This window comes from Anomalospiza imberbis, chromosome 3, assembly GCF_031753505.1.
Source record: "Anomalospiza imberbis isolate Cuckoo-Finch-1a 21T00152 chromosome 3, ASM3175350v1, whole genome shotgun sequence".
In the NCBI taxonomy this organism is placed as follows: domain Eukaryota; kingdom Metazoa; phylum Chordata; class Aves; order Passeriformes; family Viduidae; genus Anomalospiza; species Anomalospiza imberbis.
In genome coordinates this window covers 29,459,813-29,484,779 of record NC_089683.1, presented here as the reverse complement: position 1 = coordinate 29,484,779, position 24,967 = coordinate 29,459,813, and the positions used below count along the sequence as shown (strand labels likewise).

The window sequence follows — 24,967 nt, the reverse complement described above, 5'->3', positions numbered from 1 at the left end:
ACACATCCTTTATCACACATTCACACTCCTGCCACACTGGCAGAAAATGAACAAAAGCATAAAAAGGAAAGGTCTATGTTGGCTATTGCTGTGTAAATCTACGATTTTTAAGTTCAACACAAAGAACATATTTTTATGCTCATTGTTACATTTCTCAAGTTTGTTCAAAAAGAAGAAAACCCCCCACTTTTATGAAAAAGAACCACAAGCTTTCTACTTTTGAGCACCACGAAATGTAAGAAAAACCCTAGAACTAATTTAAGTCTACTACAGTAGTAAGACAAAGGAGAGGGAACAGGATCCTCACATTGCTTCTCAAAGAAGACAGACTTAAGGACTCGAAGGTTCAGGTTCTATACTTGCTCAGCTGTTATTGCACTGCATTTATTTACTCTCTGTACAAGGTAAAAACACAATAAAACACAAAGCAAATGGTTTTCCTTTCATAAAGTCAGACTTCCTAAGGGGAAGATGTTTCTTTGCAATGACAATGGAAAAAGAAACAAAACCCCAATAACCCTGAAAAATGAGCTCCAGTTAAGACCCAGGGAATCCCAATCCTAGAACAGATGCCACTGGGTGAGCAGGAACCCTGAGTAAGCCATATCCCAGTTTCCATAGCTTTAAAATGGGAAAATATCACAATGAATAAATGTGCTATTTACACTGTGTTAATATTTTCAGAAGATGGTAACTGAATATAAATTGAAAAAAATCAATAATTATTTTAGACATGCTAATTTCCTGATGGATTATCTTTGGTGTTTAGGGTTTGCAATACTGTGAGTCCACTAATTATCAAAATCACTTTCAGAACAAGATGCAGATACCCAGATACCTGAGTATTGATGAGAAGTAGTTGACTACCACTGGACTGAGAATCCAGGTGCCTGTTACCATGAGTACAGTACAAATTATGATTTATACTGAGTTGTGCTTGGTTTTTTTGCATATATGGAACAAAAAAAAAAAAAAAAAAAAAAAAAAAAAAAAGGGGGAAAGGCTTTTAGACCAAATAACTACCCTTATGTTCTTTGCATTTTTATAGGCAATTTCTTCTTTAAAACCAAATACAAGTAAAATACACCAAAAAAATCTTAGAAAGTTAATGCTGAATTGTCCCATAATAATCTAAAATTACTACAAATTAATTCTGAATTATTACAAATAATAATTCTGAAACATTTCCTGACAAGATTGTGTTGTAGTTTCAATTTCTTTGTTTTTTTGGTTTATTTTCTTATTTTTATGTGTTGGAGAACACTTTTGATCAAATTGATTTACATGTCCTTTCCAAAGATACTTAAAAGCAAGTTTGGCTAAATGACCTTGTATCTATATATGGAAAGCTGGTAAAAAAGAAGGATGACAAACAGAGGCCTTGAAAACCCAGATAAAGATAACAGAGGCCTGAGAGTATATAAATGCAAATCATGAGGCATCATTTATCCATCTGTGAAGGAATGTAACATACAGGGCAGAACTAACTTCTTGGCAAAAAAGAAGAGAACAAAATGAGTTTATTGAACACATGCGAAGCATCTGATTCATTCTGAAAATGCAAAAGACATAACAAGAAGGAATATAAAAACAGTCACCTGTAAAAACAGGCACACAGGAAGAATGAGGGAAGCAATGCTCCAGCACTGTCTCCCGCCCCATTAAGGATCAATGCTACTACTTATCCTAGGCAGGTTCCTCTCACCTTCATTAAAGAAAGACTGCTGATCTTGGTTTGCTGTTCAGCACAATTTGCTGCTGCAATCAGCAATTGTATTTATAGTGCTCTTTCTCTGTATACATGGTTCAAGTAAATTATGCTTTTAAAGGCTTGCACTCCAGCCTCCTTAAAAATCCCTCTGATAAAGTGATTGATGCTGACCCAGAAAAATCCTAGTTGCAATAAATTATTTAAATACATTGTGCAATTACCAATACTTATTATAACAATCAGAAATTACCATACAGCAATCAGGAAAATTGAAAATAATCTGCTAAGAAACAGAGAAATTAGAGAAACAGAAAAAACATTGTTAATTATGATGGGTCTTAAGAGCCACCACATTTCTTAGTATCAGTTTCTCATGGTTCCTAGAAATACCAACACAAGGAAGCCATTATAATATTCTCAAGGAAAATAAATAAAAAGGTGTGAAAATACTTATAACAACTAAAATATGGTCAATACTGAAGCACTTTAAACACCAAGCTGAAAGAAGACCTTGTGACATCCTTGAGAACATGGATAAAATTATGGAAGATGACACCACCATTCCCTGCGCTGTAAGGAACTTCAAAAACCTCAGAGTATCACTCAAATATCATTTCACCAGTGATAACTGAGGCACACTGCAAGTTCAGTACTGGAATGTGAAAGACTGCTTGATGTCTCCAAGGTGCTGGGGACAAAATCAGCTTCTGTCATACTATGTGATAGCATGGAGAAAAGAAAAGTTACTGGTGCATACATCTGCCTAAGTTAATCAAAGGAAAAGCAGAGTTGTTCTTTTCTTTGAAGACCTCTTTGTCTCTTCCTTGATGGGAATATTTCAACCCCATCCTAAAATGTATAGGAATTAATATGTTTGTTGTTGGAGACTTAAGCTGACTCTAGGAGTCAACTTTAACTAAAAGTTTTCATAGAACCTTCTACTTGAATCAGAAAGCCAACTCCTCTTTCATCTGGATTAAACCAGTTCAACCTTGTTGAACACTTAATTGCTCATAACAGAGTCATTAAAATCTTCAAACTAGACAGCTGAAGTAAGAAGAAAGTTGATAAGCTATCCAGGATTTGAAAGATAATTAATTTATAGACTCGTACCAGCTGGTCTACATTTTTTCCAGAAGATTGTTAATTAGGAAATATTAGCCACCTTAAGAATACTTAGAGTCTTCTAATTATAAGAAACATGATTTTTGGAGACAGATGTGTGTCATTTCCTGGAGTCCGTCACAGTTGTATTTCCTCTTGCAGAATGAACCTTAAAGGGACTATCAGGATTAAAGAGACTGATAAGGCAGAGGTGGGGAGTGAGTTACAAAAAATATGGTATCAATAGAGGAAACAGTGCTGATATCAGTGAAAGCTCTTTAGCAGGAAAAAGAAACTGGTAAGGAAACCAAACGTGAAAACCAAAATATATAAAACTTCAACATATATATATATATATATATATATATATATATATATATGAAGCAGGAGACCAAATACAAAAACAAACTCTCTAGGCATAAAAAATGCTTTATGCTTAATTCTTAATACATGCTTCTAAGGTGATATACTGATTTGGGGATGGATTAAATATCATAATTAATATCAGAGAAATCACTTCAGTGATAAAAGCAGCTGGAAAGGTATGTTTGACATGAATTTAATGCCAGAATCCCTGTTCAAGGAAAGATTTTAGCAGTCATCTGGGAATGTTAAATAAGAAAAATACCCTGAATACATGTGCATTCCATTCATGTAGAGTTAATGCATTCTAATATTAAAATAAATTAATTCCCTCCAGACTTGACCTGCATGACTTAAGTTGTGATACACACATTAACTACTGTACTGGGGAAATAATGCTGTAATAGTGCATCTTGAATTTTTGAACATTTTCTAATCAGAGAGGTTACATACTCCCAAATCAATTAAGCAAACTTCTCTATGCTCATACAATGGCAGACACTACCACAGCTTAAATGATTTGAAATACCTGCAGTAAGAATGTAAAAGCTCTGTCAAGCTGAACACAGTCCTATGCAATTTGAACATTTTTAGTCCTTTAGGTTCTTTTAGCTGCAGGTGGTTTTATAACTGACACAATATTTTTATTAGTCTGTAATACAAACATAAGGACAATTCTCATGGACTGCTGGCAGATCTTTTCAAAATTATGCCTTCTTGTCTTTCTATTTTACTCTTAGAATCATGACAGAGTTGGTAAAGAAAGAAACATCAAGCACAGTTTGAAGCAATTAGGTTTAGAAATGGGGAGCTAGTGCTTCACACTAACAGCTAGGTGGTCCACACATTTCCTTTCTGAGTTTTATCAAAAACAAGTAAGTAGAAGATGGATGGGAGGCAAGACACACGGCAGCAAGATAGATGACATGGCAGGTATGTGACTGGAGTGTGGACTGAAACTTGTAAAGGGATGCAGAAAGCGGGCAGGAAAGAAATTTCCTTTTGAATTAATTTGGAATGTGGTTCACAGAAATCAAAACTATAGTCATTTCTAACTTAGATACTACTTAGTCATAAATCCACACAGACACCAAATCAAATCTTCATACCTCATTATAACGTTTGTTCAATGAATCCAGGATTCCTTTTAGTCCAGATGGACCCTATAGGGAAAAATATGCATCAGAAGGTCATTTTAATTTAACTAATTTTATGTTTACATATATTTCTTTTAAAGAGTAGTGGAGATGTAAAAGGTTTTTGATTTTTTTTGAGTGTACAGTAAATTATCTTCTGTAGCTTCATTATTTCTTTTTTTCTGGCACAGAGGAAGAAGAAAGTTAGTTTTCAAATCTTTGAATTTTGAAAACTAGCAACTTATTTTCAAGTAAATTGGTCAGTCAGAGAAGGCAGAAATGAAATCCATATCAATTTTAATACAAGTCCCTTCTGGCATGAACAACATTTTTGTTCTGCAGAATTTTAAAACTCTTTCCACTAACTCAAAGCACAAGTTTTGATGTAGTGGCTCCTAGTGTCAGTGAACAGCTAGGTTTTTAACCTGAGAGTACAGAAAGTGAAATTGAGGAAAGCCAGAATTCTCCAGAATATTAACTTTCTAGTTTTATTAGCATTGTAAACTTTTACCTAAACACATGTTTCATCAAGAAATTCAACACTGAAAAAGGAACTTCCTGACCAAATGAATATTTAGGACAATAACACTAAAAAATGTGCTTAGGAAAAAAACATGTTTGGACATGAAATCCCCCATTTTTAGGCATATTCTGCCAAAAAGCATTCCCTCAATGAGATTTTTAACTTTGGTAGATAGAGCAGAACACAGAAAGTACAGCCAGTTCTTATGAACTAAGACTCAATTGAATTTACAAATTACCATAGTTACTCTCTTTGAGTTGAAGCTTTCACATAATGCAATATGAAAAACAACCACTCGTGATGGCTGTAAGAAACATGTGACTATATTAATAAGATTACAATATATTCAAGTAAGTAATTTAGCCTGATTGACCCGGATGTAATACAGACAGGGCACAAAAGCACTCCTCTGGGACTTTTTATAATTAAAATTTACCCTCTGCAGCTTTTGTCTTAGTGTGGATACTAGGAAAACTTGGAGGCCACATGAAACATCCCAGATGTTTCACTCCCTCCTTCTCCCCTACATTGGAAGAGACAAGAGGGCATTCCTGTTATTTCAAAGTGAATTGTAACTTCCAATTTATGTTAAAAATAAGATCAATATGGTCATGATGTTTTCACTAAGATCTCACTCCACTCTGACTTCTGAAGTTAATGGCAGAATATTTACTTTAATATCCATAATAAAGTTGGCAATCTAGAACTGGGACTGAAGTATGCTGACACTGCCTAGACATCTCAACATCAACACTGTAAACCTGCTGTGTTGAATCATTGAACCCAGGATTCCTGGAGAATTCTGAAATCCTGCAAGGAGTCAAAAATAAGAACTTACTCTCCCTTTGCATTTGACATCATGTACCATACTTCTTTTACTGTTTTTCCACAACTGAACCTGCTGCAGTCACACAACCCAGGAAGAACTTAATGCTGTATCTGCCATCAGCCCCAAACTCTCAGATATTATTTGTACATAAATAATTTTTGACAGGATGAAAAGTACATTGACATAGTTTTGAAAAACAAACATATCCTTAAAAATCCCCAGAATGTCTCATGACTAAGACAGTCAAGCAGAAATTTAGGCATTTGTGTTGCATTCTTGACTATGCCACAGCCTTTGAGTTATCAGTTTAGTATTTCTGTTTTCCAAACATTGACATAAATTTAATAATTTTATGTTTCCATCATTTTTTCTATAATAAAAAGCTAGTAAAATAAGTGTACAACAACAGAAAATATTTTTATTTAAGACTTTTTTTCGTAAACCATAGTCTCTTTTCTTCCACTGTTTCACTACACTAATATAGTTGCACAATCTACTCTGAAGTCTCTACAGACCAAAAATTCCCAGCAGCATTAGTTTGAAAGTGGAGAAGCAAGAAATAAACAACAATTGAAGAATTATTGTACCAGCAGTTTCTAGCTTTTGAATGAGAATTTTGCACATCTGCCACTTTGAAGCTCACTTGAACAGGGTTTCCTTTTTTTTCTAATATCAAGTTGTGTAATTGAGAGAAGCGAAGCACACAGAGTAGAGTTGTATGAATAAGAAAAGAACTGAAAATGTGTCCTGATTGTTTTCCAAAATTGCAAACAGGTTTCAGATGTTATTTCTACAGACAAGGCAGGAATAGAAACACAGGTGCTTAAAAGGAAATAGCTCCAAACTGTGAAATTACTGGGGTTTACAACGTATTTTCCTCCCTTAACTTTCATAGTTCACCTGCATTTCTGTAAAGATGAGACTGTTGAAAAAATCTACCCAATCTCACAGTCCATGCATAAAATGGGTAACAAGTAAATTGCATTGGTTGCATCTCAAAAATAGGCCATTTCAGAGAACACAGCCTGCAAGTGACTCAGTGCAGTTACTTTATCCCTGTACTTCACTTTAGTGCCTGCCCATTAAAATAAGACACTCTTTTTCTGTTTATTTTAATGCAGAACATCATGAAACTCATCAGGGCAGATGTACAATATTGCATAACTATTCCAAAGAGCAAATGGAAAGAATGATGGAAACATGATGTCTGCCACAATAGGACACAAGAAATAAATTACATTTTGATATGGATAAAAAAACTTAGTGCATAGAAACAAGCAATATGACCAACCTTTGCCAGCCATTCCCACACTATAATGTAAGTATTTCCAATATTCTTCTAAGAAGCAGCTGAATGTCCAGGAAAACCAGAAATGCTACTGACAATTTTCACTTATCATTGCTTTGATTTTTTCTTTATTGTAATTAAGCGATAACATTCACTCACTCCCAAAATATTGGTAGAGGAATGACAATATTTCCTAAGGCAGAGGAAATGAAATTTCCAAGGTGAACTGCTGGCTACTTAAGATAAGTAGTTTGGGGGCACTGACATATGTATTGAATTACAACACCAAAAGTGTATGTAATTAAATGAAGTTCAAGTGAACTTCTCTACTGCATCACATGCAATGCAGAAAAAAATGAAACCCTATTTCAATTTAAAAGTTTAGGGAGTAACACAAGCTCATCTTCCAAGCAAAAATACTTGAGAAGATAAAAAAATATGAAATTCAGCTTCTTGCAAAGGTAAATTATAAACTGAATGATGAACTTCAAAAGGTATAGCAATTGTGAAATGAATAAATTACATATATTGGGTGAAAACAATAGTTTAGCTTTGGATGTATCAGTTTAAAGAATGAATAATTGTGATTACAGTTTACTAGCCTGTGATTTAACACACCCTCAGTTTCTTTCCCATTTCTGCCACAGGTAGATTGGACAAGGTTGTGTTTGGCCAGAACAGGCAGTCCTCATGCTTCTAACCTTTACAAACCAGTGCTGATAACATTTCACTTCTGCTAAAGAACAATTGGGCAAAAGTCAGACTCATCTCAAAGAATTTTTTTGTTATATTGGTGCAAGTCTGTAGCACAACTCTAGCTTAGCACTCTTGATTTTAAAAACAAGCTAACTCACTAAAATGGGAGCTATTAAGAACTGGAATTGCTCCAGTCATAACAGTTCCAGTAGAGACAGAGAAAATTAAGACAGGAAAGATAGAGCTAACCCTCATTGGAAAAATGAGTAAAACTCCTTTTTCCTATTCCCTAGTCCATCTATGTAAATAGCTATACCTGCTGATTCATTTAAAGTTAAAAATAAATAATCAGTAAACCCCCAACCTTAGCAATGACAGACATCAGGGACCCCGTTCGTGTTGCTGCATCCTATAGACTTTTAGTCAGCAGCTATGGCAGAAGAAAGCAATCAGCTCAGTTCTGCAGTCTGATCAAAATGCTATTCCTACAACCTTAAAGCATCCTATTATCATAGTAATTCTTTTTGTTTCATAAAATCAGCATTTCAATTTCAGTGAAGAGCCATGCTGAGCAGGTAAGAGCATGTAACAGTCTCTCTTTCAGAAGACTTTAGAAGAAAATGGAAGTAGGCAAATACATAAAATACATTTGAAGGGTACAGAGATATTGATTTTACAATCACAATTTTCAGAATGCTTGTGAGAGCAAAGTGAATAGTGTGTTTAACAGATGATTTTCACTGCTATCCAGGAGCTTGAAAAGTGGAGAAAAGGTCAAAAAGCACTAGAGGGAGCTGCTGCTCTACTTGGAGTCTTGTATTCAGCACAAATTGCTACCCGCTGGATTGAGATGGGTGTGAGCACACATCTCGGCTCTCCTGTACTGAAATAATAGAACAGTACTCAAAAACAACAGCAAAGATGCATCCTACCAATTCTGAACCAGAAGGGAATCAAAGAACACATTAAAAGTCTATAATATGTAATGGACTTTAAACAAATACAAAGGAGGAATATATTCCATAAGTTTATAAAAATACTTTTTATAGCTGATCAATAAAAATCCTCATTGACTCCTTGCCTTTTGTGAGCACAGGATTTGTTCCAAAGACAAAAAAAAAAAAAAAAAACCAAAAAAAAAAAAAAAACAAAAAACCATAAAAGAAAGCATAAGGAAAAAAATGACACAAAAGAAAAGATATCTGGGAGAAATTTCATAGAAAGTCCCACTTTATCTGAGTAGTTTCATTACCAGATGCCAATCAATCTATGTTTCTGACAGTGATAAAAGGTTTTTAACCAAAGCTATGCAGATGATGTTAAGGGACTAGGAACTCACACCAAGCATTAATTTTACTGAAAAAAAAATCCCCAGAAATTATGTTAGGAAAAAAAAAAGATGAGATATTGAGAGAAGGTTAGAAAAGTCTTAAATGCTGCCATGCTACAAGTAGATTTTTGACTGTTAGCAGGTGCTTTTACACTCCTGTCACATGAAAGCACAGCATGTATGCTGACTGCAATTTTTGTAACTTTCCAGTTTTCATTCCTTTTACCCCAGTCTTTTCCCCACAAATCCCTATATGTGCACAATGTTATTAGGACTGTCCTTTATAATAAATATCTTGAGTATTGTATTTTCTTATCACAGCCTTTATGTTTTTGGTGGGTTTTTTTTTGTCAGTACTGAGCACTTGACTGTACTAATATCTAAATGAAATACTCAACATCATGGCATAAACTGATAAATAAATTAGATAAATTTATTAATTTCAAACACACAGTGCATGCTAACAATTAATGACTGAATCTCCTTTTTCTCAAAAACAAATTTCCCATTTTTTTGAAACATCAGCCAAAACCCAAACTTTTTTTATACTGGAGAGTCTAATTTTTACATATTCAATCTGTTAACCACTTTGTATCCTGTGTGGGCCAAAGTTATGCCAGCAACCACCCTGCAGGTGTGACTGTTCTCCTCCACTTTGGAAAAGCCAGAGTAAGGGCTAAACAGTGCATCCACGTGTATGAAGCAGCTGCTTATTATTAGGAGAGAAGTGTAACTGGAAGCACAGCAAAATTGAATATAGTTTGAGCCTTGAAAAAGAGAGGGGGACGGATGGATCCTGTTAAAGTTTTTTTTGGTGCATACAAGCTGTGGCTCTTGAAGTATGGGGATCCTGCCAATGCACATTAGCAGGCATTGCTGCTTTTAGAGTGTGCCTTTTCTATGTGTTATCTTCTCAGTCTTGGAAGAGGAACACAAGATGGTGGTATAGCTGTATTCAAAGCAAAGAGTGCATCAAGAGAATTATACCAGAAACAAATACTTTAAACCAATATTTAGACCATGGCTGTTTAAGGAATGCTTTTCTGTATGTAGTACTAGGCTACAACCCAATGCAGAGTTCCTTGTAGTGACATTGCCATGCTGACAGAGTTGAGCTTTCCACTTGCTGCAAGAAAATCTGGGATATATCTCAGTAATAGAAGCACAATTTAGCTTCCTCTCAAGATTTCTGGTGTATCTGTCAAGGATCATACATCTTCACAAGCCTGACCTGCCAGCAAATCTAGGATGGCAGAAATCTGTAATGCAGAAACAGCTTTTCACTAGCTCACAAAAAGCTAAGTAGATTAAGTCTAACATTGACCTCTGCTATGGTTTGCTTTTTTATCCTTTAAAGGTTATATTTGGCACTTGTATTAAGAAAGATTCTGCATCACTCCTTTCCTCTGTTTGGCCTCCTGCAATCTGCAATATCATTTCAGCATTAGGACTGTGCAAAACACTGAAACAAGCAAGACTTCAATATGATTGTATGCAGGGGAAAAGAGTGAAAGGGAGGGATTATCTGGCTTTATGCAAGATAAATTAATTCCATCAAAACGCCTCTTTCTGAACACGTTTTGCAAGAAAAAATTATTTATGAAATGTATGCAGTTTTTGTTTTGGATGAGGGTAGATGACATCTGTTTCATTTTAGTCATTGTATCCCATGCAGCACTGCATGATTCTCTTCTCTACATATAAGACCAGGTTGAAACATTTGAATCAAGTGTTCAGATGCGTAAACCACTAGCCTTTATCCAGGTAAGCAAAAGAAGGAAATATAAGTTTTTTTTGTTTTATATTAAGAATGTAAAGCAGCAGAAGTTTACTTAATCCACAAATAGCTGTTTTGCATTTGTGCATGACAGCATTTTTATAATACAATGCACAGATAATTTTACAAATATGACCAAGACTTCCTCTAACAAAAAAAGGCTGCTTTCATTGAACACTAATATACATTCATGCCTGACTTGAATTTTAAATCCTTTTTTTTTTAATAGAGAAGAAAAAGAAAATCCCAAACCTCTTAGATCTGAGCTAAACCCTTTAGTTCCTCATATTACAAATCCTTTCATAAAGTCATGTATTTCCTAATCTTTTTAATTCTTCAGTCAACTCATTTGAACTACAGCTGAGTGCTCATTCCAGTGCTGGGTATAATCCTCCCCATCATTCAGACAGTTGGCACATGCTTCACAGAGTCCTTCATCTTTCAAATTACCCCTCTGAGACAGAAATTATCCCTCCTTCTACAGAGCACCATGCATTTTGCAAAGGGAATGAAAGCACAAAATTCACAGCTAGCATACATGGTCAGTCTTTCTTTGAAAAGCCAATTTCTGCTTCCTCTGCTGAAGTTTCCATCTTGTTCTTTCCCTCCTGTGTAGTCCCTCCTCCTTGTAGACCCAGTCCTTTTATTTATGCTGCAACAAAAGGCTACCAGTAGTAGGTGTTTGATACAGCAGAGTACACACGGATCAATTATTTTAAACTATAATTATGATCCAGTAACCTGCTATAGAAGAGTTAACAAAGTCCAAGGACAGAGGGAAAATTTCCCATTCCCCTCATTCATTACTCACAGGAGGTCCTGGTGGACCCGGTTTTCCTGGAAGGCCTGGTTTGCCTCGTCTCCCCTGGAAACAAAAAAATTACAACAGACATTTATAAATGCTGTGGTCAGGGACTGATTTGGAACAAGAATTTTAAGAAAAGATTTGTTGCCTTAAGTATTAGCAAAAAAACCCCAACAAAATCCATCCAAAATGAACACTCTGTATCAGTCACTGCAATACTATCTAATACGGGTAGTTCTAGGATTGCTTTTAATAGTTTTAACAAACTATATTTGCATCTCCATCCCGGTCACACTTTAAAGCTTTGTCTCAAATATCAGTGCACATTAATAGGGTTATTAACAAAGTACCTTGATGAGGTGTAAAGAAATTATATTTGTATGAATACACTGTAGCTTGGGATGTACATATGTGCAATATAACCCAATTAACAAACAAACATACCTTCTTCTCTGGGATGTGATAATGAGCATAAAAGCCAGAGATTTATTTGCAAAAACAACTCACCTTCTTTGTGCAATTACTACCATCTGTGTATATATAATGCACATGCAAAATCATTTGCATTAAAACATAAAGTCCATAAAAGTCTGCTTAAGGGAGATTTTGCACTCAGTTTCTAAAAACACATGCATATGTAACTATTACAATTTTTTAGTACAGAGTTTTCTTGAACAACTGTTTTCACATATGCTTTTTTTTAGGAAGATCAACATAAAAATGGAAGTAATTTACAGGAATTAACATCTTTATTGCCAAGCTGAAATATGATGCACATTTTTTGGAAACAACAGCTGAGAACAGCTAATATCTAGGTGCAAAGGGCAAAGAAAAAAAGTGCTATATCCATTAAGAGTAAACTTTTCCCTTGCATATGGCAAATGTAAATTAATGTTAAGCATTAGGGGGGTGTCCTGGTAAAAACTTGGCTTAAAAATTGAAAAATATAAAATTCTGGATGACAGTTCACAATTAACACATAGGGATATTTCTGTAAGCTATGCTCCCTTCTTCTAAGCTTACTTTTGTAGGTTGTTAAATAAGAGTGTCACATGGACTGCAGAAGTATTCTCAGGAACAGAAAGTGAAATCCAGTTTTGCTATTTCCAGGTGAGAGCCCTGATCTGTAGGAAAACTCTTTCATGCTGTGCATTTCGTTATTCTTGATCTATGATGGGGGGATGTCAGTAAGGGTGGAAAATCCCTCTCCCTCACAACCTGCAGCTCTCCAGGGCAACCTCTTGCCTAGAAGCCATGGACTCTCCTGAGAATGGTAGGTATCTCAAGCCCTTCAAGCTGAAGAAGAAGCAGAACAAAGATTGTGTGGATATGTTTCAGCCATTGGGTTGTGCCACACAACATGTACACTGCCACCATGGTTTTATGAGCATCCTCAGCCAGTCAGCAGGAAACAAAACCACCTCAGCATATTTGGAGTGCCAGATTCCTGGGTCTTAACTAGCTGAGACATATGTTATGTGCTGAACTGTTTAATCCCACCAGTACTTGCACATGCAGGGCTGTAACTGGGGCAGCTAAGGGTAAATTTTTAGAACCAAAATACAGTACTAGGTGCCTAGACTGGGCTCAAAGCTCTACTGGCCCTTACTACCCGCCCGCAGCACGTCCTCTGCTGTGCTGGTAACACTGTCCCTGCAGCCCCAGGACCAGCTAGCTCTGGGAGCTCACCTGGGCTAAGGTGGAGTATGTTTTGAATTTGGTCAGCTCACTGATGCTGTTCACTGAGCAACTGAGAAGCTTGCCTGGCCACACATGCACAAGCAAAGGGGGCTGCAGATAGCTACATCTATAATTTTGGACTGATCTCTGCTCCAGAAATATAGGTGGAAACTGATATTTCCTGACTTAAAAAAAAAAGAAACAGTAAACTTCCCTTAGAAAGTAGGAAAAACAGACTGAGCGGTAATAATGTAATAAACAAAGATAAATTACTCCATACTTTTAAAATAGTCCCTCCGAGTTATAATGATCTACAGTGTTGACTTCTTGAAGCACCTTCCTTTTCCTGTTTGAACTTAATCTAAAGTATCCTGAGGGTGACACTTAAAGTCACAGCCGTCTAAACAAAGTATCAAGGAAGTGTCAGGAGGAAGAAGACAGGGCTTTGATTGGCAGACACAACTGTGAATGAGGTGTTAATTACACAGGAAAACATGGAATATGTTGGGAAGGCAATTTTATCTCTGTTTACAAGATGAACTAAAATGTGATTTATGACATAACAAAGACAAAACTTGATGAACTTTCTGAAAAAAAAAAAAAAACAGTTATAAAAAAAAATTTGGGGTAGTTATTTTTCACCATCATTTATTAATTACTAGAACACATACCCAGTGAAACACAGAGGAAACATTTGCACCGCTTTTTATCCCATCACTATATTATTAGCCATTATGCAATGTTGCATGCAAAACAACCACACAGATCAGTATGAGGCATAAGCTTTTTGTAGAGTAATAAAAGTCCTTTTTTTGCCTCCAAGCACATTTGTAAACTGTCTGTTATTTTAAATTTAATACAAAAATGTATGAAAGGCCACTACCTTTCAGATACAGAGACTTCAATGTTAGGAATACTTTCTGCTGACTTCCCAGCATCAGCAGAGGAAAAAAAAATATATATATATAGATAGATAGATACACTATAGTAAGAGTGTAAGTGGAAAAAATTGGTTTATGTTTTTGTTTAGGGCAATTAAAACAATTAGAAAAATGTTTTTGATGAGCCCATTATGATGCTGCCTTGGGCAGACCATGAGCCAGACCATGATTAAATATTTACATTTTGATTTTGAGTCATCCTTCTGGCAAGAAGGAAGTGAAAAACATCTCAGTGCCCTCTCTGGTTTATAGAGTGAGCTTAGCAGAGAGCCACAGTTCCCATCTCCTGCTCAACTGTGGGTCTTGGTAGCCCCATGAGAGCTGTATTTATTGCCACTCTGCTGTGCAGAGGGCTGATAGCCCACACAGGAGGCCTGTTACCTTCATTTAGCTTAGATCACTGAGCAAATATTGAGGTTATAAAACCACTCAAAATATAACTAAATGTCCTAGGCATCATATTGTTCCTTTAACTAAATAAAAATGCAATGCCACCTACATTCACTTAGAAACGATATGTGGTGTCAACAAGTTGTCTAATGCTACTTAGAATACCTGAAGAAGACCAAAACAGTTGCTGGTTATTTCCTTTGTGCTACATATATTTTTGCTGCCAATCAATGTGATAAAAAGTTTTCTAAATGCTACTGGTATTATTGTATGCTGTTTCCTTGACTCCTGCCCTAACTAATTTGTACAGCAGGCTACTTTCCTCTTTCCCAAAGGACAGACTTCAGCTAGATCATTCAAATGACAAATCTTTCAAATATCAACGGCTTGGTTAGGGGCAAAAAAGATAAAATACTAAAAATAAAATAAATGAGAGATTATATGCTTCAGGAAACCCAGCTGAGTGTGTAGCTGAAGTATGTGGTCAGCTGCATTCTTTATTTCTCTTTTCCTTCACCCATTCTGTGAATTGAAATGACTTGATGAGCTTTGCCTGACATGAGATGGAAAGCTGTTCAGAAGAGAGGCTCCGGCCATCCTTCCACAAGATTTGTGCTCTGGTTCTGACTGCTGCCCTGGGCACTGCTGCAGGCCCAACACACAGTGCAAGAATTCAAAATCTGTATTGTAACCCCCTGCTGTACCATGCTATATCCATCTATTCACATCTCTCTAACATTAGAGGAGTAAAATCTCTAATCCTACTGTTTAAAAATAAGCTGCAGATTATTTAAGTATAAAATCAAGCAGTTATGTAGGAACACTGACAAGATTTATGGAATTAATAAAGACTACACTTTAGCATGAAGGTAAAAATTCTTAGAATAAACCCATGTGAATTTTCAAGGGAAGGTGCTAATTAGTGGTTTTTGAAACACATCATCACATTTCAAAACAAGAAGTAGTTCGAGGTAAAGTAGAAATCTGGCCTTTAAAGTCTTAACTACCGTAGTTGTTATGCAAAATTAGTGAGATTTATGTAATTTTTTGCCAAGCTAAACTATGATTCTCTTGGTTAACCCTCATAAGCAGACTTAAAAAGGCACATATATAACCAAAAAAGGAGATGAGTGGGGAGTTAAAGACCTCTCACAGTGCCTGACCCACAGATGCCTGTCAGCACCTTGAGTACCTAAATGCAGCCACATTGAGTCTGGGTAGTTAAAAACTCCAGATGCCCAAATTTGCCACCAAGCAGCCAAGTGCCAATTCCAGTGCCTACACTAACTCAGATTACAGCAAGAGCTGGGATAGTCTCTCTCCTAAATTGAAAATCTATATTGCAGAAAATGAAACCTTGTTAACTTCAGTAATACAGTGTTAGGATTTCAATGTACAATTCCTTCTTCAATCCTATTAACTTTGGCCTTGAGGACGTATTATGGCAACCAGTATATTGCAAATTAACCTCTGTATTAGATGTTAAAGCTGAACAAAATCACAGGAAGTAAGGCCAGAAGCCAAGAAATTAAAATTCAAACATTTGCAGAAATCAAGTGCAAGTCTGTTCATCATACCCCACTAAAACCTTCCACAGAAACATGGCTCACAAAGAATAGAGCACACAGAGCCTAATCCCCTGTTTTGGGAGAAAAGTCAGTGGGGAGACCCTCACTGATGCAGAAGCCTTCCTGCACTCAGTCTTGGGTTTCCAAAATCATTTAGGAATGATTTACAAAATTTCTAGTTTCTTCATTGTGACATTAAAGGAATGCCTAGCCAGGCTACATAAAACTGAAATGTATTTATCAAACAAAAAAAGTCATTAAACAGGCATAGCAATGCCAAGAAGTCAAATGCCATCATCTCTTTTGCCAAAAATGGCTAGACAAAATCCATCACAATTTTTCAAGTGTATCCATAAAAGTTCATTTTAATTTCAAAACCACTCAAAGAAATAGTTTTAAACTATATTTAGATAGTTTATACCTTAATTTTTATTATTAGATATACTTCTTTCTCATAATTCTATACCTTTGGCTAAAAGACATCTGTCACACTATGACACAAAATAACTCACAGACGCATGTTATGTAAAAGAGGGAAGAAAAAGAACCAAAAGAGAGATTTTATTTTCTGACTCCACTATATATAGAATATCAAAAGTGACAGTGGATTGAAGGATGAAATTACCACCTCTCCAACCACACTGGTCAAACCAACAGTCCATCAAGTCTCTCCACCCACGAAGAAGAATGCAAAACAATCATTGTTTATATGAACAGTGTGAGAAAGTTCCAGTAGAAATATGTAAACATCAGAAGACATAGAAAACTTTTAGAAGAACTTTAAAACTCTCAAAAGAATAGGGTGACAGACATTAAAAGAAATATTAATAATAGAGTATTTGGAAGAGAGTCTGAAACTCTAAAAGAGCCTCTTAAAAGTTATACCATTTCTGCCATTCCATTAAAAGTTAGGTTTTAACTTCTACAGTGGAAATTGACAAGGGAAAAAAGAATTTTTCTGATTGACAAATCTATTTTCAGCATTCTAAATTACAACTGTTTCGTTCCATTTTTAAATGCCAAAGGGGAAAAATAAATATTTTTAACCTGTATCCTAATTTACTGGATATGTACTTCAAGGTAGAGACATTCTGGGAGAAAAACTATTTTACATTAAGTATTTTTGGACTGTTAAATGTCAGAGTGAAGGAACATACAGAACTCTAACTTAAAGATGAAATCAGATTGGAGCCTTGCCTGTTTAAAAACAACTTACATCAAAGTCAAGGACTGAGAAGATTAAAAGAGATTCCAAGACTCCAGAGATTTAGCTGTGAAGAAAATGTTTTGCATTGTACCAGGAGGCTGACCTGCAATGCAGACATTATCATTGTTCTGTAAGGTTTGTTTTATAATTGGTTAAGTACAACATTTACTCACTGAACCAGAAAAGAAATTATGTCAAAGAAATATTTAAGTTCTATGAATCAGATAAATGCAATCTGAATTTAAATTCATTTTGATGCCATGCTAAATAATTATGTAAAAAATCTAACAGCTCTCCATCCATTTATTTATGAAGATTTTCCACTCTGTCAAACTAACTTTGCTCATGCTTGATTAGAAAAACTTGTAATCTCAGAGAGTAAGCTGATTATTAACATAAGGCAAATATTGCAATTCCACAGAGTCCCTCCAAACATGTAATTTTAGAAAAATCAATGTTGAAATACTAGATATGACAACAGATTCTTAGTTTACGAGGTATTTAATTTATTACTAAGATAATGCTAAAATAACTTCCTCTTAAGTGAAGTATTTGGTATTATAAACACAGCTATTGGAAATAAGGAAGTTCTTTCAAAAATATTTACTTCAGGACACCTGCAACGTCCCAAGGAATATAGAGTCAAGGATATGGCTCTGATATTGTAGAAAGATTTTTAAATGCTTGAACCCGATTCACCACTGGAACCAGGGAAACCACCATGATAGAGAAATAATCTGTTTAAATACATAGAAAGGACCTTAAAAAATTTGTATTAATCCATAAGAATGAAGTTGTTGGTAGCTATGCTGAGAATAAGCTAGAGCTAATCACATAAAAACCACTGAATTGTCTGGGTTGGAGGAAAGCCTTGAGATCACTTAGGATAATCCCTGTCCTCAAGCAGGATCAATTGTCCAGGACTGTGTCTCGTCAGCTTTTTAATATCTCCACAGATGGAGACTCCACAACCTCTCTAAGCAGCCTGCATAAGTATTTGATGAACTTCACAATTATAAAGTGTTTTCTTGTGTTGAGATATAATTTTTTTTGTGGTTTTTTTTTTGTTTTTTTTTTTTTTTTAATTTCTTACCCATTGCCTCTTGTCACCAGCTATTACGGAGGAGAATGTATCTCCCTCTCCTTTATTCCCTCACATCAGATATTTACACACTGATTAGATTCCCACAGAGCCTTCTCCAGGCTGAAGAGTCCCAGCTTTCATCTCTTCTTCCTTGGAAGTTTCTCCAGTTGCACCTTGACGCCCCTGAGGAAGTCTGTATCTTCCTTGAGGTGGTCTCACCAGAGCTGAGCAAAGGGGAAGGATATCTCCCTTGACCTGCTGGCAGCGCTCTTTCAAATGCAGGCTGGGATACTGTTGGCTTGTTTTATGCCACAAGGATGCACTGCTGGCTCATGGTCTGCTTATTGTCCAAACAGTTCTTTTACATAAAGCTTTCTTCCAGCCAGTTTGTTTCCAGTGTATGCTTATATCTGGGGTTACTCCTCCCAAGATGCTGAATTTTGCATTTGCTCTTGTCGAACTTGATTTGTTCTTGATTTCTTCTGCCCCAGTTCTCTCCTACATTCTGCCCCATTGTCCAGGCTGTTAATGAGGACACTGGACAGTACCAGCTCTAGGAGCAGCCCTGGGGTACACCACTAATGACTCCTCTGCAAGTGGATATTATGCCACAAATGAAAAATTTCTGGACCTTGTTTGTCAGATGGTTTTCAATCCACCTCACCATCCACCCATCTAACCTGTACTTTGTCAGCTTGTCTACAAAGATAATGGGAGATAATGTCAAAGGCTTTGCTAAAGCTGAGGTTGGTATCCACTGCGCACCTCTCATCCACCTAGCTAATCATAATAGATCATAATAGAAAGCAATGTATTTGGTCAAGCAAAATTTTCCTTTCATAAGTCCACACAGACTACCCCAATCACCTTCCTGTCCTCCACATGTTTGGAAATGGTTTTCAGGAAGATTTCCTCTTTCACATTGCCAGAGATTGAAGCCTGTAGATACCAGCCTGGTCAGGGGGAGAGAAATGGCAATCATTTCTCACAGTGGCTTGTGTGAATTTTTAGGGAGTTGTAGGAATGTGATAACTTGTTAGTATAAACAATCTGCAGGTGGTGTTTTTCCACATTGTTTTTCTGTTCTTCTCAAGGATGGTGTGTGAGAAAGATGTTTTTATTAACTAGCCAATCAAGTAGAATGTAACGTATCAGTCTATATAAGCTGGAGAATCGTTTGTATTAAAGCTTCTTTTTCTCTTGCACTTTGGTGTCTCGTCTGTTCTTGTGTCATTCTTGGAGCAAGGGTGACAGAAGCCTATTGGCCTGTAGTTCCCTGTACATTCCTTTGTGAAGACAGAAGTGATATTTGCTCTTTTGCAGTTTTCAGGAGCCTCTCCCAGTCACCATGAACATTCAAAATAATCCAGAGAGGATTGTAATGCGTGCAGCTCTATGGACTTAGACAGCTGTGTCCTCCATCTGGGCATGAAAGTCTGACAGCAGACAGCTGTCAGTGCTCCTTCAGTAGCGCTTGGGTCCTGTGCCTTGTGACCACTATCTCTGAGCATGTGCATGCTGGACAGAGAAGGTTTGCTGGCCTCTTTGTGCCCTCCTGCACGAACTGCTGAGCCACCTGCTGCATCTCCTGGCTGCCTCTACCATGGCTGCACAAAGTGCTCCTCAGAGTCTTCATCCTGGCACAGGCCAGGGCGGGCTGACCTCCCTGCTGTGGCACTGCTGCTCAAGGACAGCTGACAGAGTTTGTCAGAAGCTGCTAGAGCCACCCTTACCTTAGCCTCACCTGAAGCAATAGGCATCCTCAGTGTCCTCAACGGCTTCCCAAAACTGCCCAAATCCCAGAAAAAGTGCCTAGGAGCTCAAGAAGGCATCAAGAGGATTGTAAAGAAGCAGAAACTGCTGCACAAATTGCTGTGTATTTCAGCTGCCTGCTGGGCCTGACTCTTCTAGAGGCCAGCTGAGAATGCAAAATCACCCTGTCTTGATTTCACAGCATAGCTGTCTAATAAAATTGCCTTGATCCTTCACGTTAAGAAAATTTTTGCAATTCACTGAAGTATTATATTTTAAAAATTGAATAATTTTCAGAAAAAAAATATTATTTATAAAAAATGCACCAAGTCCAGGGAAAATCCCTGCTACAAAGATATCCAACTGAAATGAAGCATTATGTTTCAAAACATTTGGAATATTATTTTGGGTATATAAACTTCATTACATTTAATATATTAAAGGCAGAGTCTGGAAAGCTCCATGCTCTTGTAAACTATAGGTAGTAGAAATTTTTAAATATACACAGCAACATGGCAAAATTACTTGAAAACTTCAGAAAATTCTTTGAATGGGAGCTGAAGGAACCTAGTGGAATTATTTCAAAAATTAATGGAATGGTGATTTGATTGTTGAGAAAAAACTCTAAATACCTCTTCAATATAAGGAAGACATTAAAAAACCCAGTTTTTGGAGGCTAATGGAGGGTTAGATACATGCTCAGTGTAAAATAAAATGCATATTTTGAAATGTGTGATTGACGAGAAACATTGGAAGAAAAAATTCAAGGACACTTGCAGAGTCTGTTGTTGATGTTCTTTGAAGTGGAAAGTGGACTTCTGCAAAAGATAAGCTTACCTAGAAAGTGCAAGATGATTGAGAAAAGCAATAGTTCTGCACAACACAAGAATCCAGGAAGATGGTGTGGTAGTCCACTGTGGTTTAAATTCCATGCAATGCTAGGTTAGTACCCAATCTTAGTATTGTTTGTGGGTTGGTAATATTGGACCAGGGACTTTTCTGAGTAATGTGTAATTACCTCTTGAAGCTCCTGATGTCATTCTGAGCAGTTGTATAATAGTATCAAGTTGCTGCAGCAGTAACATGCCTGAAGCCAATGTGATGGACACTGAAAAATGATGTAGTGCCTGCCCACAGAGTAGTCTAGTGTTTCTCATGCAGTAATGAGTAGCTGTTTCTACTGGCCCATTTCTTTCAGTGACCAGAACTAAAACCCAAAACTCCTGCTAACTAAGGTCTCATGTCTAACACAAACCACTTTGTTAAGGATCAAAAACCATAAAAAATGTTATACAAAGTCATTACTTGTAGAACAATAGGAAACACTAGACTTTTTTAAGAAGAGCAAATGTTTGAGGACTCCTTGAGCCCACAGGAAAACACAACATTGACTAACAAATGTGAGTGGTGAATGGCAGGGGGTATCTTGGCAAAAGGAGAAACACAAGGACATGCTCACACAAAATTTAACTACATTCACTGATGACATTATTACAGCCCTTTAAATGAGTATTGTATAAGTCTCAGGCTGATTGCAAAATCAGAAATAAGTTTACTGTTTGCTCTTTAATTTTGGCCAGGTTGTGATGTAACCAGGTTATGATGTCTTCTGCCACGACAATTACTTTGACCTTCAGAATATCAGACTAATTAAGGATGGACAATATGTGATGAATCCTTAAATATGTTTTAAGATTTTTTGTAGAGCTACAAAAAATTCTAGGAAGTTTCTTTTGTGTATTTAAAGCATGATAGTAAACCATGAAAAATTGAAAACAAATTTGTTCACTTGATCTCAAAACTCTGTTCCTCCATTTTTAGTGCTGTGCAAAGGAAACGAGATCTACAAGTCTGAAGATCATTATTTGTACCCATTGCTCACAAAGGCTGCTCTCCTGCATAAGCCATCCACTATGAGAAGAGATAATGGAGATGAGAGCGAAAGGTGTCACAAGAAGTGAGGAAAGAATGGGAACTGATGAGTCTACTCTTACAGACACAACCAATACTCTTGATAAATGCTAGACTATTAATCCATTTGTTTATCCAGATAAGAAATATTTATGCATTTTGCTACTAGAGTTGTATGAGAGAAGCAATATGATTATGAATCAATTTTTTATTTATCATCACACTGATTGTTCTCCAAGACTTTGTTACTTGAAACCTTTTAGCAAATTTGCAATTTTCTGTTAAATAAAACCAAAAAATAGAACCTGGCCATCCTGACACAGAGTCCTTTAATGCTGCACAAAACTAGAATTTTCAGGGCTTCTCTCTCTTTCTGAATAATCTCCCCACACTACATTTCTGTAAACACATCACACTAGTGTACTGCTTTCTGCAAATATTTTTATTCTTTAGGATGTCTGGAAAGCATCCAGTGAGACCAACTAAAATAGATGATATTTCACAGACTTCTGTCACCAACTTCCATTGCTGACCATCATTTTAACAAGTAAGAACCTAAACTGCTCTTTGATGTGGGAGTAAGATGATAACCCAATATGACCATACAGTAGTAATATACTACTTACTATATTATATATACAGTATAATGTATCAAAGACACATAAAGTGACATATTCAATATTTTAATAATTATGCATGGGCTCAGATGACACCAGTAACTCTGTCTACAGTGAATCTATCAGAAAAAAAGCTGCTACCACCTTTTTTGAAAAAATGCATTGATACACATTTATACTTGAAATAAATAAACCAATGACATCATCTAATTAAGTAATGATGTAGATTTGCATTTCTAAGACAATCTGATGTATGTGTCAATAAGCATTTTAAAGTTGACATAACTTTGAACTCAAAAACTCCAGTTCAGTTATCTTTATGTTTATTATAATAATAGCAACACTTTATTTCTATAATAATTATTATATCTACTTTTATGATGTAATTTTTTTGTGCAGATTATTCCTGTGAAGTGAAAAAATACTGTTATGCACACTTATTCCTCTCACTAGGGGTACAGTTTTCCTAGTTTCCTCTTTAGTGAATGCAGGGAGATGGGTCCCCACTCTGGGACAGGGCACCGTTGGTATTTCTTAGTAGTTCTAATATTAAACTCTGATCTCTGCTGACATTATAAACCTCACTTAAACTGAAAATGCAAATGGATGCTGTTTTCCTTGCTTTTCTACTCATTTCCTATTGCTATTTACCTGTCACTAGCTCTAACCTGAGCCTTTTATGTGTTTCTTCAATATCACCATTAACACTGTTAATTCTCCTCATGTCCTTGTTTCAATGTGTGTGTATCCTGAGGTCTGTAAGTTACATGTTATATGATCGTCCTCGCAACTCCTTATTAATCTAAGACTCCTTATTAATCGAATTTTCAAAGGAGTTGAACACTAAAAAATGCTCAAGATGTAGGTGGATTAAATTTTGAATATAGCAATAAACTTATGAATGGCAACTTAAAATAAAAGTTCATGCTCTCAAAGTGTGGCATCCAAATCAAATAGATACTTCTGAGTGTTTCTGGAGTTGCTTTTTTTCCTCTATTATGTTGCAGTTCCAGTCTTTAGAATGGACACAATATTGCTTTCAGGTCTGAATAATATGTTGGAGAAAAAAATATTAGCTAGTTACATGCTCAATAATATGCTTTAATCTTCAAAAGACAGCCCATGAGAAAAGCAACAACTTCATATAATGTGAAAGATTTGGAGGATCTGCTGAAAGTAGAACAGAGGAACATGACATCTATAATTGAATAAAAAGGAGCATTTAATAGCCATTAGATGTGCACTGTCCTGTTTGTCATTAAACAGAACAGAGATCTTGTTACAAATGGTATGTTATTGTGTAATTAAATGTATTGGAAATGCAAAAGCACATGGGAGTTCAATTAAACCCGCCAGCAATGTTGTTAATGCTTGGGCGGGAGTGGCCAGCAGAAGGAGTATTGTTGCGAGCACCTCCCTGCTAGAAAAATAAAGACAGATGCTGAGACTCCACAGTCTGCTGTTCCCCTTGTTTGGCACAAGGCAGCTGTGTGCATGGCGAGATTACAAAACCATCAGTGCTTCCATTTTTATAGGGGCTGAAGTGTGACAGGAGCTCAGTTTTATGTGTGAGTTGGAAAATGTCCATGATGAAAGTATCAACCCACTAATTTCTACTGCAAAATGAAAAAAAAATTTAAAAGTATTTCCAAATCAATTTATCTGCCATTAAATATAATACAGTATGTTAACTCTGAAATTTTGCATAAAAAATGAAGAAGTTCCAAGCGTGAAGTTTCTAAAATACAAGAATGTTTATAACTGTTCCTAAAGGAGAACCTGTCTTTTTGCAGATTCAGTACTCCACCGAACAACTCTAATATGCTAGAAGAGGATACAACTATCTTTTTACAGTATCCTATATATTTAATTGCTAACTGTAATGGTAATGGTAATTATAAAATTCTTACTAAGGATGTTGATATGCTAGTAAATGTGTTTCATTAACATTTTCATCACACAACTTTGAATTCTGCATTAGCACACCGACTTCTTCTGATCAGGTTCTCAATCCTTAGTGAGAAACATAAATAAACTCAGATTTTGTGTCTTTGTGTTCCGCTTAAATGGAATTTAGTACTATTTTTAAAACTTAACTACCAACATAAAACATAGCTTTGGGGCCTATGTGTCATTACTCATTTTGTTCAAGAGCTAGTCCTCTGTTAGTATTATTACTATTATTGGTATCATTCAGTTAGCCTTTAAAAATTCACTGTAGTTTACTAAGATCAACCATGAGAAACACTTAATCT

At 36.1% G+C, this 24,967-nt stretch overlaps 1 protein-coding gene across 1 annotated transcript in view; it reads right to left on the bottom strand.

Annotated features, from left to right (window-relative positions):
* Positions 1 to 24,967, bottom strand: part of COL19A1 (collagen type XIX alpha 1 chain) — a 177,183-nt gene that overhangs the window by 48,347 nt on the left and 103,869 nt on the right. The window contains exons 16-17 of the mRNA XM_068183754.1: positions 11,569 to 11,622; positions 4,288 to 4,341 (exon numbers count right to left, since the gene is read on the bottom strand). Of these exons, the coding sequence (XP_068039855.1) occupies positions 4,288 to 4,341; positions 11,569 to 11,622 (108 nt within the window). The remainder of the gene's footprint in view (positions 1 to 4,287; positions 4,342 to 11,568; positions 11,623 to 24,967) is intronic.